A 16,990-nucleotide genomic window follows, 5' to 3' on the forward strand; every position below is an offset into this window, starting at 1 on the left:
TGACTTCGATAATACAGACAAAGAGGGGGAGGGGAGGTACGTCGGAAAGATGAGGTAAGGAAGATTGCAGTGGGGCTAGCTGGATGGCTAGGTGGGGGGAGAAGAAATCTGGGTGGAGGGAGATTAGACATTGGGATAGAGGGGAGATAGAGATATATATATATATTTATTTATTTATTTTTAATTTTAATTTTTTTAGTTTTTTAATATTTTATTCATATTTTAACATAAAAGATAACAAAATTGACGGTATGACCATTTGTCCTGACCAAACTTAAGTTGAAGGACCATGGGAATAATTTTGGAATTGAAGAACCAATATGCGAATCGGGTCAAAATTCAGGAATCATTAAACCAAATAACCCATTTTTATGTATAATTTTAATTGGTATGGATTCCTTCCAAGTCTTTTTATTTTATTTATTTATATTATAAATATTTATTTTTCGTTTTTAGAGAAGTAATTTAAATACAGTAATTTTCATTTACTTACTTTCTCTCTTCCACTATGTTTTTCTTCTTTATTTTTTAATTGTTTTTTTATTCAATAATTTTCATCAACACATATATAGCATGTTACGTTATTCTTGGTGGAGCACACATATTAGAAAGGTTCTAGTCACAAATCATGATGGATGCTATTCGAAGAAGATTCATAGATTTGGGTCAAACTTGCCCAAAGAAATCTTGAAGTATCACATAACATTATTGTAAAATTAATTAAAAACAAGAAAAAGATTATTGTAACATTATTAATATTCATATGACATTGTACATGAGTACTCATGCCATTCATTAATAATCAAAACATCGAGTGCCGCGGCTAGATGTATGATTTTTTTTTAAAAATTTATTTTAAAACATAAGTACATTAAAAGTGAGATCTCTTACGGATTTTATAACCGTACGAGTCAAAATAAACTTCGGAAATTACGTCCGAGGAAAAATTACTGAACCAAATACAAGGGTTATTATTGTCATGTCCTATTTTGGCTACTATCATATTTGGTTCTCAAGGCCAGTTTGACATTTCTGCGCTGTGAAAATAATCGCATTGTCAGATTTCTTGTGAGAGAAAACAGTTTGGCGTTTGGTAAACTTTTTGTTAAAAGTGTTGTTGGTACTATTTCCCGAATAATCAGAAAATGAAAGCACTTCATTAGTTGCTTTCCCTTATAGCTTTCTCTCACAACAATTTTTAACAATAAATGATTTTCTCATAGTTTACCAAACGGGTTGGGCTTCCCAAATTTTTTTTAAAATCACTTATCATCCCAAATAAGCAAATACCAAATGGGCACTCAGTAAACATGAGTAATGATGAACGTTGGAGAACTTTTACAACAACTTCCAAATATCCTTTACAATTGATGTTAAGCTACAAGGTAATTGTGCTTGTCTCGTAATGATTTGTATGAATACTTTTGAATTGCTTTTAATTTCCACCTTATAAATTTTTAATTTATTTATGTGCCTAGATTAAAGCTTGTTTGAAAGCACTCGCTTCAGCCTACAAAACAGAAGTATATGCCAATAGCTACAATTAAAACAATACTTCACACTAGAGACAAAATTAGTAGCAAGGGACTTGTAGCTTTAGTTGTTAAAGAGTATTCATTCATCTAATCGAGATCTTAGGTTCGATACCCTCCTCTTCCAGTATCGCTTGAATCAAAAAGAAAAAAAAAGATAGAATTAGTAAAGTCTATGCTTTGACCAATCTTGCACTCTATGTCATTACATATAGAAATTTCGGATCATCTTTTTAAAAATTGTTTCTTTCTTTCTAATATATAGCTTTGAGTCAACTTTGCCCATCCTGCACCCAATTGATTCTCACTTGGACTTTTTTATTGGTTAATTTTTGTACTTTGTATACTAAAAAAGGTGAATGGCCTATACTATTTAACAAAAGTGGGATTAAATTAAATAAATAATTCACGTTATTTTGATAATTGAGAAATAAATTACCACCAATGGTGATTTAATCCAAGAATCAAATTATTTGAATTAAATTAGACCAAGTTCACACTTTCTTAGCTTTCAAGGTATGTCAGAATGACTCCTCAATAGAAATCTCGATTTGTAGCCAATCTCTATTAGTTGAAGGTGCTAACTTGCAATTCCAATGTAGAAACATCCAGTCCAGTCAAGAGAAATCCAGTCCAGCCCGATTTTGAATCATCTCTGCGATTGTATTTTAAGCAGAAGTCAAAGCCTAACAGTCTAAGGCCTATCCACACTTGGCAATTCATTTTATGCTTTGTACTTTAGGCAATTCTGCTTGCACTAGTTTGTTATATCTTTCATAAACTAGTGTATTTTGCTGTACGTACCTTTTTTATCTAGATAAATTGTGAAGTTCTCACCAGTCTGAGGCATAGAAAAGAATTTTCTTGGGAGGTTTTCCCACCCAAAATTGCAATCGTTTGTTTAAAGTCTATTACTTGGGGTGCAAGTACATAAAATCATTCAAATATGTTAAGGTATTAATTGCTAATAGTGGCACGCTCACATAAAAGAAATTTAATCTAGAAACCATTAAATGGTTAAAAATTTAGTGTGAAATTTTACTTAGCCTTCAAACAGGCTCAAATATAAAAATGGTAAACAACTACTATATGGATGCTGCATTGCTACTAAACTTATTGAGGAATTTTGTAGTCTTTAAATAGATATGAAGCTCTCAGCCTAATTGTGGTACATGGATAGGAGGATTGAGTAGATATTTCTTAACTATGTGAAACTCTTTTTAGGAATCTTAGTTTCTTGTGTCTTATCTTTTTTGAAAGACAGAGTATGTTTTCTGAGCTGTTTAAAGATCGGCTCATAGATAGACGTTGGCATCTAATTTTTTAACAAGACTTATTGAACTATAATTTTCTCTCCCTTTTCTACATGAATTAGTTATAAAAAACATCAATTTATTAAATGACTTCCTCCTACACAACATTTTATTAAACTAAACTTTGATGGGTCAATGAACTAAATTAGAGATGCTAATATTTAACGGCAGTGAACACAACTATTACAACCCGAGTCGAACTCTCTCTTCTCTCTCAACCCAACCAACCTCACAATCATTGCCTGCAATCCTCTCCGGTTCTAAGGCACCCCTCTAGTTTTTCTTTTGGCTAATAAACCGGTCCCCTCTCCTTTCTCCGGACATGTTGTGGAGAGTTTTCATCCCAGTTTTCTGATGGGTTTTTCTTCCCTTGCTTTTGGCAAGGTTTTGGGCTTTTCCCCAGTTTTCTTGGGGTTTGCTATGCAATCTCTTGGGCTGGGTTTTATGGGTCTTGGTAGATTTGATGCCTTCGCCTCTTGTGGAGTTGGGTTAGGGTGGGTATTGGATCTATTATAGATATGCATGTTTTCGAAGGTGGAGTCATTAGTCCTGGGTGGATATACCATTTCTAGGTGCTGTGAGACCATGTGGGTTTCTAAAGGCTCTGTGACCTCTATGGCCCGATGGATGCTGAGCAATAAGGCCCTTTTACTTGGAGGTGCCTCTGGTCCCTAACTATTGGTTTTTCTACCATGATCTCTATGGAGTAATGGTGATGCAATTGAGATCATTCCTCTTTCAACTCTGAGTGAGCTGAACTCAAAATTTGTGCAATTAATTTGCTCATTGTCTTGTTGGATTTCTATTTCCTAGCCTTATTGTATGCAAGAACCTCCTTAAAGGGTGTGTTCTTATTGTACTTAGCTCATATTATGAATGGATTTTTGTTTCACAAAAAATAAAAAATAAAAGAGAAAAGAAATGCTAATGTTTAACCCACATTTAAACTGATCAAAATGAAAAGCTGGAAGCCCTATAAACTTATTATTATATGAGTGATTTTATATCACATAATCTTTTTTTGTTTTTGTTTGGTAATATAGATAACATAATCTAAAATCCAATCTCAACAACAACTTACATTGTACCCTCCCTCCCTCCCTCGAAAATTTTGTCTTTTCCATTCCTTGAAATCCAAGCAACACCAAAGAAGATATACTTCTGTAGAAAAACTTGTATGAAACGGGGATATCACTGTTTGCTATTCCTTTTCAATTACATGCTGCCAGATGAAAAAGTTAGCACGCTTAGCATACTGTGATTAGTCGGGGATAGCAAAATAATGCCATTTTCGTTTCATGTAAGTGTTTCTCTTAGAGCATCCACAGTGGGGGGATGTAAATTGGTATAAAACCACTTTTACATCCCTTTACATCTCCAGGGGTGTAAATATATTTTTTGCTCTAATAGGGGGTGTAAATTTAGGGGTATAGCCGTGGGTCCCAGCCTTTTATGTTGATTTTTCTTCATTTTTCTTCTCTTTTCTCGGGTGGGTCCCATCTACAAGGGATGTAAAAATAGATGTAAATATACATTTTATTTTACATCCCCATGGTGGACCGGTGATGTATATTTAAATCCATTTATATCTCCCCATTGGAGACGATTTCGGTGACTCGGGATGTATATTTAACATATACTCCTATATACACCTCTCCACTGTAGATGCTCTTACTTCTGAGTTAAAATATCCCAACACGTGGCAGCAGCTGCAGCATCCTAGCACAGACCCAACCAATAGGGATACAAATGTCATTCCACTCTCCAACAGGCCTCCATCATGACTGCGTGCCCATTTCATGATCTTCCCACATGCACCCACCTTCCCAAATCCCAACATTTCAACAGAGTCGACGGTTCAGATCAATAACACTACTGCTTCCACATCATAACAAGGTACGCCGAGGAGTACCATATTTAACTCTCAAAGCGCGATGTCGTAAGCGGTGGATGCTAAATTACGCCGAAGCTCCAACAAGCGGCTTACGTAGGAATCTCGCACTAAGATACGCCAATTGGTCGGGTAACGGAAACACAGGGAGTTGTTCTGTGACAAAAGTCAACCGTCGAGGGCCCAATGGTCATTTCAGTCTGGTTCAAGTGGGTGTTATTAAAATTAAGACAAATAGATAAAATTAAATAATTTGGATTAAGTTAATAAAGCTATTTGTTCGTGAACTGGATTGAATAAAGAGTTGAAGTCCGGGTCTTCTCACTGAGAGAGAGAGAGAGAGAGAGAGAGAGCAGAAGCTGGTGAGCTGGTCGTGATCTTCAGGTCTTTATGGTGTTTTGCATCGCAGCTTTAAGAAGTACTGAAGCATCAGCCGTCTGAAATGTTTGTCTAAATTCCTGGTTTTTTTTCTTTTTCTGTTTGTTAAATTTGAAGCCCCACCTGGGATCATTTCTCTGATTGTTGAGTTTTAGGTTCGTTTTCTGGGTTATAACTTTGCTGTCCCAAAACCGTCTTAGAAAGTCTGATTCTTGAAACATTTGTGGGTTTTCTTCAGTTGGTGGGGGGTGTAAATCCCTTATGGATAATATCTGAATTTTAATTTTTTTAGTTAAGGGGTTTGAAGCACCACATTTTGGTGTGTGTTCTGCATTAATTTGTTTCATTTCATGAGTTTTGGCTAATTTTAATTTTTACTGTGGATGCTTTTGTGCTTCTAAGCAAAATGGAGATCAAAATACTGACTTTGCTTCATCTACTTTTTAACATCAGTAGTTGGAAAACCGAAAAAAGAAAAGAACAATTTTTTTGGTGGTTTTTGCTTTCAATTTTCTGGTTTTGTAGGCTAAATTTGTTAACCTTCTTCTTCATTTCTAAGATTGCAGTATTTTATATTTGCAGGAATTCCAGCAGTAGGCTTTGATTCTTGAAAGTTGTTCACCGATCTTTGATAGCCTTACTGGTGAAGCAATGTATCTTTGATCAGTGCCAAGCTCTCAAACTCAAGTCTTTTGGCATTTAATTTGGTGTTTTTCGGGTTTGCGCGCGCTCTCTCTCTCTCTCTCTCTTTCTCTCTCTCCCTCTCTTCCTCTCTCTGTGAGTTATTAAGGAGTTGAGCATTTAAACTGCTAGGTCAACTTGATTTTACAATTTATTTATTTTTTTATTCAGGTTGCATTTCTCATTTCGGTGCATAATTCATGCTGCCTATATTTATGACACTGTTTTACCTTTTTTTTAAAACAAAAAGTATTTGGGTTTTAGTTACAATCTTGTCTCTGAAGGGTTTTGCATTCTAGAATAACAAATTATAGACACTGTAGTTTTAAAAATTCCATGTGGAAGAGGTTTCAGTCTGGGGGTTGTTTTCTAAAGTTTTTCTATTTTTATATTTGGCTTAGACTGCACAAGTAGGAATTTAAGTCTGAATTAATTGTAGTTTAGGTTGTGGAAGATCAGCTTTAAAACCCGCCAAAAGATGTATCTGATTAAAGTCTGGTACTTTAGGCTGCTTTAAGTCCATGTGTGAGAATGAGACTTTCTTTATAGAGAATCTCCTTTTCTTGCTTTGTGCTTTTGTCAATCAGTCTTCTTCCTTTTTTCTTTCTTAGGTTTTAAGCATTGTAACAGAAATTTGAATCCAGTTTGGTTCATTTGCAGTTGAACCTGCAGTTATAGTTTTGTGGTTCATCCCAACTTGAAGTGGATTGTATCGTGCATCTGCATTGAGGGCATATACAACATCTGAGTCTGTTGGCACGCCAGAGTAAATGTCATTTCGCAGTATAGTTCGTGATGTAAGGGATGGGTTTGGAAGTTTATCCAGACGGAGTTTTGAGGTGAGACTGCCTGGTCATCACAGGGGGAAATCACATGGTTCAGTCCATGAGCTGCATGACCCACCTCTGGTAATCCAGAATAGCCGTTGGGCTAGCCTACCTCCTGAACTACTACGTGATGTAATCAAAAGATTGGAGGCTAGTGAGAGTACTTGGCCTTCTCGCAAGCATGTTGTTGCCTGTGCTGCCGTATGCAGGTCATGGAGGGAAATGTGCAAAGAAATTGTCAGAAGTCCTGAATTCTCTGGGAAAATTACCTTCCCAGTCTCCTTGAAGCAGGTGAGAGCTTTGTGGTATTGTCTTCCTTATGAGAGGCACTTAATGAAAGGCAGAAGGTGCCCACACATTTATGTTTTAATGTCATTACCTGGGTTTTCTGTTTAAGTTAGTTATACATGTGTTTATGCACTTAGATGCTCTCTTTTAACCATATTCATAATAGCCAGTAGCTGACACATGGTTGCCTTTCACAGCCAGGATCTCGGGATGGAACGATCCAGTGCTTTATCAAGAGGGACAAGTCTAATTTAACTTACCACCTTTTCCTTTGCCTTAGCCCTGGTAAAGTTCTCTTAAGACAGCTTTGTTGGAACTAATGCTTTACCAAGTTAAATGTGAGATTTCAGGTTATGTGGTTTGTTGGGATTTCACAATATAGTTATGATCAACTTACTAAAACATTTGTTGTGTTCAGCTTAGTTGAAAAGTTTTTGTTTATTATTGCGAATAATATTGGTTTCTTGTTAATCAGTATTTAATTAACTCAACCTTTGGTCAATATGCCATCATGTTTATCAGAATATGGCATGGAAACTAATTTGTAAATAATACTAACTGATCCATTGATCTGTGCTATGACCACGCAATCTTTAATAAGACCAATAATATATAGGCAATATCCATTTGGAATTTTCTATTGCTAAGAGCATCCTTTTGACAGTGCATGCTAAATCTAGGCACTATCAAGGCCATTTAGGACCTCGTCTGTTGTATGTGGAGTGCCTTCTACACCTTAGACAAATTATTCGTGTCCTAACATGGGTATATAATATCGTTGGGAAGACACTAAATGATTGTTTTGTAAAACTGATGCTGCTGATTGTGATGATCTGAACTTTCTCTTTAAAAACTGAAATTCTATTTTCGAATCACTCATAGTAGAGGACAGCATTGTGCAAAGTTGTAGAATTCCTGCTTCAATGAATGTAACCTGATTCATTATCTTAGAGGAGTTGTTTGGCAAGCAGAGTATGGTTGATTTTACACAACCACTGGACTTGAGAAGTTCAAGTTAGTGAATGGACCATCAACATATATCAAGTTAACATCCTTCTTGAAGTGCAGTCCTCCTGATGCAGGACGCATAGGACCTAAATCTATTAGTTTCCTAATGTATTTGTTAGTTTCCTAGATTCTCTAGTCTTCCGAATTCTAGTAGGATTTCTACTTTTCCAGATTTCCAGATATCTAGTTTTAAGTTTCCTATTTTATTTGGATTAGGATTTCTGTTTAAGCAAGGGATTTTTATCCTATTATGTCTAGGTTTTAGTTTTCTATAAATAACCCCATGTAGTTCTTTAAAATTCAGATTTGAATGTTGAGAACTCTCTGATTTCGCCCCTTCGATCTATATTTTCTCTTCCTTGACCTCCGATATTCTTCTTTGTTCTACTGTTTCTGCCCTTTGTATCGTCTTTTCGACCTATATTTCTTCTCCTCGATCTCTTATATTCTTCTCTGCTCGATTGTTAAGTGATTAATTTAATACCTACGGGCTGTACTACATCACCTCCACATAAAGAGGTAGAAAAATACATATAAAGAGAAGCATATAAGTTCAGCCCCTCCCTGCACCTTGCAAGTTAATGAGTAAGAAATGTTGATTGGAAGTTTGGAACTCAAGGTTTCCGACAATCAGAGCTCTAATACCATGTTAGTCAACCATTGGACCCCCAAAACTGAAGTTGTTAGAGAATTGACCAATAATGTATATCAACCTACTGATATATCTAAGGGATAATTTCAGATCTAACTATATAGGCTAGTTGGGTCAACTTAATTTCTTAGTTTCGTTCTCTATGGATTCCAAACAACCCATTTGGTGTATTGTATCCACTTATAACAATCTCTTCTCATGCTGTGTTTTTTTTTTCAGTCTGCTCTTGTACCATTTTCCGAGGACTAGCGCATTCAAGGCTCTAGAGCCCAGCTAAGTCGGAGAGGCCTAGCCTTACCTCACTGACACGTTATCATTGGGTTCCATCAATCATGCTGTCCTGTATCAGGGCATTTGGTTTCTGTTGATAATAGAGGCTATTAGCAAGTGTTAAAGTTCAAAACTTTATTTTAATTCTGGTTACCAGAATTTGATTTAGCTAAGTTCTATTACTAATTGGTTGATTTGCTGTCTAAATGTTATAAATAGTGTACATCTCTCACTCTATACTGCATAAGAATTATCATCTTCTCCTTATGTCAAGATCATAGGGATTGTATGTAGACCCTACATAGCCTCAGTTATATAAAGGGATTGTATTGCAATAACTCATATAAAGAGGGGTTGTGTAATTTTAAATTGACCTTGAACTTTAAATACAGACGTATTGTGCAGTAAATAATTTACTTCATTTTCTGGCAAGCAATATTCTGTTGATTGCATTATTGCTTGCAAGTCTATTTTAGGATGTTCTGTTGATCAATTCCATGCCTTTGCAGCCTTACTTGTTGAAAATGGGAAATTTCTTCTTTCTGCCAAGCGAACGCGCAGAACTACTTGCACAGAGTATGTGATCTCAATGGATGCTGATAACATATCAAGATCAAGCAACACCTACATTGGGAAATTGAGGTGATTCTTGTTGAACTTGCTTTTTCAGCTGTTCTATTCTATGCTGAAATTCATATGTTAGTAACTTCAGGAAGACAGCGAAATCTGCAACTTAAGAACTTGATAAATGTGTCATTGTACAATTTTTTTCTTTTCTTTTCTGAAACTTAGTTACAAAACTGGAACTGGAATATTGAGCATGTTGAAAACTCATTGCGCATACTTAGGGATCAAGGCTGAATTAAAAACATTTTCTTGTCTTTTGCATCTGCTGTCCATTGGCCATGGATTAATAATATGAGGCAATGGGGATTCGTTATGGTGACTTTACATTCTTAGCCTTGGTTTTGCTGCAAGCACTCCTGCAAGAATTATTTCTTTTGCAAATGATATTATTTTAAAGAATTTTAAGATGCATATTAATTGTTTTTTATACATATCAATTCCCTTTTCTTCTTGAAAAAAAATCCAAGAATATTGGTGATATTGTGGGCTAGTATTGTACTTTTATGTGTTATCTCTCAATTTCAGTTGCTTTGGCTGCATTGGAACTTCCATTGCTATATCCTTAATTTGACCATGTATGAAATGCTGACTTTATGAGGCATTATGACCATGGTTGAATAACTGGTGACAGTCCTTTCGTTATGAAGTGTTTTGGTGCAAGGATATAAGATTATCTTCTATTTACTTATAATACACGCACATATATGTCTTTAATCAGTAGACTTTACATCCATTGTCACACTTCTGAACCAGCTTGGTCTGTCACTTTGCATGATGTCGGTGTCTGCAATTGTTGCTGCCTAAGTTCTCATGGATGCATCCGTATATTGGTGGTTCTTATATTTTTATTGCAACTAATATTTTATTGTTGGCATGGTTTATTTATTAATTCTTAATTGGTAGCGAAGTTTGTTGACCTTTTAGCAGTTCATGCTATTGGAAATGCTGCTAAACAAATCAATTTGCGGACATGCAATAGTAATAATAATTGTATTAGGATATTACTTTCCCTTCATTTTTGTTATTGATGGGCCAGAAGCAGTTTCTATCTGGTTTGGTTTAACGTGCATCATTTTCAGGTCTAATTTTCTAGGCACCAAATTCATTATTTATGATACCCAGCCTCCCTACAACAGCGCTCAGCTTTACCCACCCGGCCAAAGCCGTCGGTTTTACTCTAAAAAGGTCTCTCCCAAGGTTCCTACTGGCAGCTACAACATCGCTCAGGTGACATATGAGTTAAATGTACTTGGCACTAGGGGGCCACGCAGGATGCACTGCAACATGCACTCAATTCCTGCCGCATCCCTTGAGCCTGGTGGCATTGTACCTGGCCAGCCTGAGCTTCTCCAGCGCTCCCTTGAGGACTCATTCCGGAGCATATCCTTCTCAAAATCAATTGATAATTCAACTGAGTTTAGCAGTGCTCGATTCTCTGATATAGTCGGGTCCCATTATGAAGATGAAGGAAAGGAGAGACCATTGATTCTTCGGAACAAGGCACCGAGATGGCATGAACAGTTGCAGTGTTGGTGCCTTAACTTCCGTGGAAGGGTAACAGTTGCCTCTGTCAAGAACTTTCAGTTGATAGCAGCTACACAGTCGGTTGCTGGTGCACCGACACCCTCACAACCACCGCAGCCAACCCAATCTGACCATGACAAGATCATCCTTCAGTTTGGTAAAGTTGGCAAGGATATGTTTACCATGGATTACCGGTATCCTTTGTCTGCATTTCAGGCCTTTGCTATCTGCTTGAGCAGCTTTGACACCAAATTAGCATGTGAATAGAGGAGAGAAATTATGGCAAGAAATAGAAAGTGTAGTTGGTAATTCTTTCTAGGCCTTTCATATAGATTGTGGTTGTTGTATGATGTCACTGTTACAACTTATGCCAGACTGCATGTGCGGAACAAGAAAAGTGCACATCGGACGAGGGCCTCTCTTCCTCTGTTTTTTTTTCAATTGTTTTTCTTTTTTCTTTCTATTTTCCCAATTCTCTATCTTTTGTTAAGACTTTTGTTTTATTATATGCTTTGAAAATAACAGTCTAGACTTGGTAGCATCAATCAAGCTAGGATTGGGTATGAGATGTGAGATATTCCAGATGGGGCTAAAAAAGTTGGGATCCGCGAAGCAAAAGGTGGAAGAGCAATTTTTGTTTGTTTGTTGGTTTTTGGAACCGGATGGATCAATTGTGGCGCGCCGCTGTTTACTATCCGTGCACCTGAGGCGCGTGGGGTCTAGATAAACAAACCGTTGAGATCCAACGGTTAACTTCAAACGAACGGCAGATATTTAATTGTGATGGTTTTAATGGTAAAAAGAATTCGACGGTCCAAATTCAATCCCAAATTTCACCCTAAACTCTATAAATATGAAATTACAATCCATTTGTGAATTATTACACACAAAATCAATTTCTTTATATTTCAGTGTCAAAGTTTCTTCAAATTTATTTTAATTTTCATACTCTTTTTTTTTCGTTTCCTTTGAATAGGGCTCCAAAACCATCCCGAAGGGGTTCCAATTGGAAGCACCAGGAAGATGAAGCTCTACGTGGAGCTTGAATTTCCACAAGTGAAAAAATAAACATGAACACACATTCTGCTTCAGATTTCAGTACATGAGTAATTGTTCTTAATCACTTGAGTTACAAGTCTCTTGCCGACGAACTTGACTATTATATTCATTACATCGATGGCGATCCCTTCACTCAAAGGCCCATAGAGAGAATGGAGAAGGTTGCGAAGATTGGAAATCATATGGGTGTTTCGATTTTTTGAGAAGATAAATCTCTTTTCTCCAATGCTATGCACATAACGTGTTTTATTACAATGGAGGTTATTGGTGCTAAATGAAAAAAGAAGAAGAAGAAGGTAGGGCCTATGCACTATGTAAGTTAATTATTCGATATTAAAGGGTTTAATAAATGTTATTCGAAATAATCATATTGGTCAAATTAATGGAAATCATATCGAAAGTTTAATTTGAAGCTAATTGAAAAGGGAGCTGGGAGTATCCACAGTCCAAAAAATCATCCTCTACTTTAGTTCAACAAATGAGTGATGAACCATAAAAAAAGAATTTTTAAACCCAGATCATTACAAATAAAGGAAAAATCTCATAAAAAAACATGATACACACAAGTTTATTTCGAAGATGTTGACTTCTTCTGAAACATACATAGAAGGAGGAAAAACAAAAAACACTCACACTGTCACACACAAAGGAAGAAGAAGAGGGAACCATAACTGAGAGCTATAGCAGCACACTCTTATTCTGACTGACCTTTTGAGCTATAGCAACAGCATAGAGCTCACAAATCATATCACTCAATAATAGACCTTACCCTAGCAAACCTAGAATATAGTATTTCTGGCCTTCAAACTTTGGGAAAATCCAAACACACCCCGAATTGAAGATATAATCGGCTTCATTTCCTTTGAAATGTATTTCACACATTGGCGAAATCCTTCATACAAAGGAAATTGCGAGAGCCCAAACACAGAGACAGGAAGAAGGGCAACCACATAAATGAGGGACGTTGTCCACATCTTTTGATGATGAATCAAGAGCACAACAGCAGCAGTGAAGGTGAGCATGGTGGATACCAACGAGAAGAAGAGAAGGGCGAATCCTAAATGCAGCCTGAAGGGAAGAGAATGGTGAAAGTTTTTGTACTCAATCGGGGACGTCAGGATAGAGAGAAACGTGCACAAAGAAGTCAATGAGAAGATGAGCGAGATAATGTCCGAAACGGCGAATGTGACAAAGAAAGTAGAATGCCTGAGAACAGGAATCCCGGTAGTTATCATTACCCCCGGGAGCCGTAAAGGCGGCTGCATAGGCCACGGTGGCCACCAAAGCTGCCACAGTCGAGCACGACTGGGCTGTCTCTTTTATCCATCCTTTTGCCAATTTAAGATCATTTGCATGCTCCTTCTCGAACAGCTTCTGCGCTGTCAGGCCCTGATTGTTCTGGTGCATGGCGTAATGACTTGGGATTATCTTTTTCACACGCTGGCCACAAATGGAAAAATTATTGAGGATGATGAACCATTTTGATCAAGTAAACAATAGATTTATAACTAGTTTCATTTCATATACTTCTGTTTGTATGTTTGAAGATAATTATAAAAAAATTAGGGAATTAGGCGTGTATATATAAAGTCACTCACCGCCATCCAACGCAATTCTTCTTGCAATTGAAATGCAGGACCAATTGAGCCTTGAGCGTCTACAGGGTAAGAACTCACATATGCAGCGTGGTGCAATATGGTGTTCCCATCAGTATCAATCCTGTAAGCCAACCTTGACGTTATTGATTTGCTCTTTTTTAGTATGTTAAAGATGGCCAGCCGGCGATACTTAATGGCCATGTGCAAAATGTTTTGTCGAGTTACAGGATCCAACACTTCCACCGCTTGAGGGTGAGACTCCAACATTTTTTTCACAATTTTTGATATTCCCATGCGCGTTGCTATATGCAAAGGGGTCTGCTTAAGGGTAGATTCAGAGGTTTGTTGTGGAGGATCATCTGATTTGTTTGGACATACCAGAGTAAATGTGTTGATATCGGTTGTTATATTTACCGCCCATGAATAGTCCTCCTCCACCAGCAAACGAGTGAGTGACGACAGACATTTTTGATTTTTGATTTCATCGAACATATCACGGATTGGTGGCCATCCTAGTAAGTTATGATCGTTATATATATGTATCCATACACATGCATGAAAATGAACCTTCAATTGTACAAAATTAGTCTTAGATTGTCAAAAGGAGCAAAATTAAAATCTAACCTCACACCAGGTTTAAGGAAAATGTTTCTTAACTAATAATGGCTTACCAACATTTCATATATAACTTATTCTTTTTTTCTAACAAAATAAGTTGTTTTAAAGATTTTATGCAAGGATGACATTCTATATATATAACTTTGAAAGTTTGATTAGTTACTTGTAATATTCTGTGAACAACTAGACTGGGAGGGCTGATTGATCCTGCTCGTCAAGTCATCAGTAGAAGGGTAAATCCCTGAACAATAAAGAGCGCACAAAGATCAGCATTATCACATCAGAAAGCCTTGCATAAATAAAGCTTGGATTGCACTTCATTCTGAGAGTGGAAATAGCAATGGCAAGGCTAACATGCATGCGGCTGTAGCCCAGGTAATCCTTTTAAGAAAAAGAAAAATTACCATTTATAAATGGGGCTATAGGCTGACTCATTGGCATGGCCATTGATAATTTTTTATATAAACCTGAAAAATGGGCCTAAGTTGATCCTAAAAAATAATAGATGGTTGTTCCTAAATTGAATTTGTGAGTTTATATCTAATTCTAGTAGTAGCAGTAGCGTAGATAGTACATTTATAAATGAGCATCTTCCATATGTTTTTGCAAAATTTGGCTTCGAAGGCATATGGCATTTGGGCTAGCAATTGAAGACTTGTGAGTCCATTGCTTTCCTTTCTATTCGCAAGATTTGGGTACTCTTTTAGTAACCAAAGAGCAGTCTCTGCATTGAAAGAAAACTGTGTTAGTAATAATAAAGTCAAATAAAAAAATATTAGACTAATGTTTATTTGGCAAGATTATATATTCGAACCACACATTCAGACAAGAATTAATCTTAATTCACAGCTATATTTCATAGATAATTAACATATATAACTAATAATGCAATTGTCAGAGAGAGAGAGAGAGAGAGAGAGAGAGAGAGAGAGAGAGACCAAAATGTTGGCTAATGACTGCGATCTGAAGAATGGATAAGTTATCATGGTTTCTGATGAAGTGGTACTCCATAGCCTCCTCCTGCTGCTTCTCTATATCCTGCTGCTCTATATCCTGCTGCTGCGGCTGCAGCTTCACTTGGGAAGCCAAATATTTGACCAAGTTTGTGTGACCGAAAGCAGCAGCCCTGTAGAGTGGGGTCTCTCCTAAGCTGTTCTGAATCTCTAGCATACTTTTATAGCTACGATACTTTTCCTTGACTTTGTTCTCCTCGCTCATCAAGATCACTGTTGCCTCCAGATTTCCAGACGCAGCCATCTCATGCAGAATGGTATTGCCATAGCTGTTCCCGGTTGTAAACGCATACAATAATTTCTGAGGCTCTTTTATTATTAGATCAATCAAAAACCGAAGCACGTCGTTGTTTCCGGCAACGGCTACGACATGTAGTACAGTGTCGTTGTTCGTTGACAATTGGCGGACTACTTCATCTGGCTTCTTCTTGTAGAATTCTTTTAGGGGTTCCCATTCGCCGTACATGGCCCATTTATATGGCTTTTCGCTCTGACGCAGTGCCTTTCCTATAAAAACATCCTCCTCCATCTCCTCCATCTCCTCCATCTCTACCTATATTATTTTTCGACTCAATTCGTTGCTTTCTTTATAGAACCGCGCGCTCTCCACTACTCTATATATGGCGAGTAATATTTGACATCCCCAATATCACCTTGCTTTTTTTTCTTTATTTTTTTCTTTTCTTGAGCATCACATACCTTGCTTAATCAAGTAACAAAGTAACTTCCATCGTTCTGGAAAAAATAAAAAAATAAAATTAAGTAATCAAGTAACACAGGTTTCACGTTTTGGTACGACTTAAGTATAAGCAAAAGTAATAAAGCGAAAGTGGAATAACAAGTTAAAAGAAGCATCAAATAAATTAAACTTGTTATATGGATCAGCCAATAACATAGGTTTCACGTTATGGTACGACTTAGGTATAAATATAGATAGAAGGGAGCTTCTCTATTACAGAACAATAATGCTACGGACACCAATTTCTTAATACCAATATATATTGCACACAAGTTATGTCATCTCTCATGGCAACCCTGTCATCTGCCACATCATCTTTTTCTTAATTGCTTATTTTGTTTGGAAAAAGAAAAGAAAATCACCAAGAAAAACAGTAGAAGAGATGACCCAGCAAGTTTAGATCCAATTGTTGAACCCATGCCAGAAAAATAGTTGTACTTTTCCTGTTTGTTTACCGTGAAATTTTTTTCTTCAAAATTTTCGTCTATTATTTTCGATATCTGATACTTTTCCATGCATGAACCACTAATCTACCCCTACCTTGTGCTTCAATACCCAGCGTCAGTCTGCGCATCTTGTTTTTGTGATATGCTTCCATTCCTTTTATATTTATACACATTTAGACTTGTGTGAAGGTATAGGTTATTCTTATTATAGAAAATTTGGCATAAGTGCAATTCTAATGAGAGGTGTTGGGTGCAATTCATGCAAAAGTTGTTGTTGATCCCACTTTTTTTTACTTTTGCGCCACATAAGATTACATATGCCTTTTTTGATTTATTGATGTTTACATTTTGTTTTAGGGATTTTTGTAGACATGTCACATGAACATATACATCAGTTTCAATTTGTCACCTTAAAGAATTATGCCCCTAAAACATAAGAGTATCTCCAACAGTCTCTTCAACAACTTTTGAATTCTAAAATAGGTGAGCCACATCAGAAAAACTCTCTCCAACAACCTCTTCAACC

General features: G+C 36.7%; 2 protein-coding genes across 3 annotated transcripts; one reads left to right on the forward strand and one right to left on the reverse strand.

The window, feature by feature from the left end:
- Positions 1-5,034: 5,034 nt before the first annotated feature.
- Positions 5,035-11,454, forward strand: LOC148920592 (tubby-like F-box protein 8). 2 transcript variants are annotated; one of them, XM_089042870.1, is made up of 6 exons: positions 5,035-5,180; positions 5,697-5,891; positions 6,456-6,913; positions 7,108-7,195; positions 9,350-9,482; positions 10,547-11,454. In XM_089042870.1, exons 3-6 carry the CDS (start codon positions 6,566-6,568, stop codon positions 11,256-11,258), a joined length of 1,281 nt encoding a protein of 426 aa, XP_088898996.1. In that variant the 5' UTR covers positions 5,035-5,180; positions 5,697-5,891; positions 6,456-6,565; the 3' UTR covers positions 11,259-11,454. The 2 variants fall into 2 exon arrangements, with proteins under 2 accessions (XP_088898996.1, XP_088898990.1); XM_089042864.1 differs by having other exon boundaries at positions 5,697-5,832.
- Positions 11,455-12,571: 1,117 nt separating this feature from the next.
- Positions 12,572-15,851, reverse strand: LOC103336314 (uncharacterized). Its single transcript, XM_008239356.3, is given in 6 exon segments — positions 12,572-13,279; positions 13,281-13,490; positions 13,649-14,160; positions 14,430-14,507; positions 14,841-14,990; positions 15,205-15,851. Coding segments are annotated over 6 exon segments (2,022 nt in total). The 5' UTR covers positions 15,827-15,851; the 3' UTR covers positions 12,572-12,829.
- Between the last annotated feature and the right edge of the window lie 1,139 nt (positions 15,852-16,990).

The sequence above is a fragment of the Prunus mume genome, linkage group LG1 (assembly GCF_029339155.1).
Source record: "Prunus mume cultivar Tortuosa linkage group LG1, ASM2933915v1, whole genome shotgun sequence".
NCBI lineage: Eukaryota > Viridiplantae > Streptophyta > Magnoliopsida > Rosales > Rosaceae > Prunus > Prunus mume.

Bases quoted from the DNA above. Each gene is read 5' to 3' on its own strand.
- LOC148920592 (XM_089042870.1), top strand. From the start codon at position 6,566: ATGTCATTTCGCAGTATAGTTCGTGATGTAAGGGATGGGTTTGGAAGT. The intron at 6,914-7,107 runs GTGAGAGCTTTG...TGCCTTTCACAG, and splicing joins TCCCAGTCTCCTTGAAGCAG to CCAGGATCTCGGGATGGAAC. The intron at 9,483-10,546 runs GTGATTCTTGTT...CATCATTTTCAG, and splicing joins ACCTACATTGGGAAATTGAG to GTCTAATTTTCTAGGCACCA.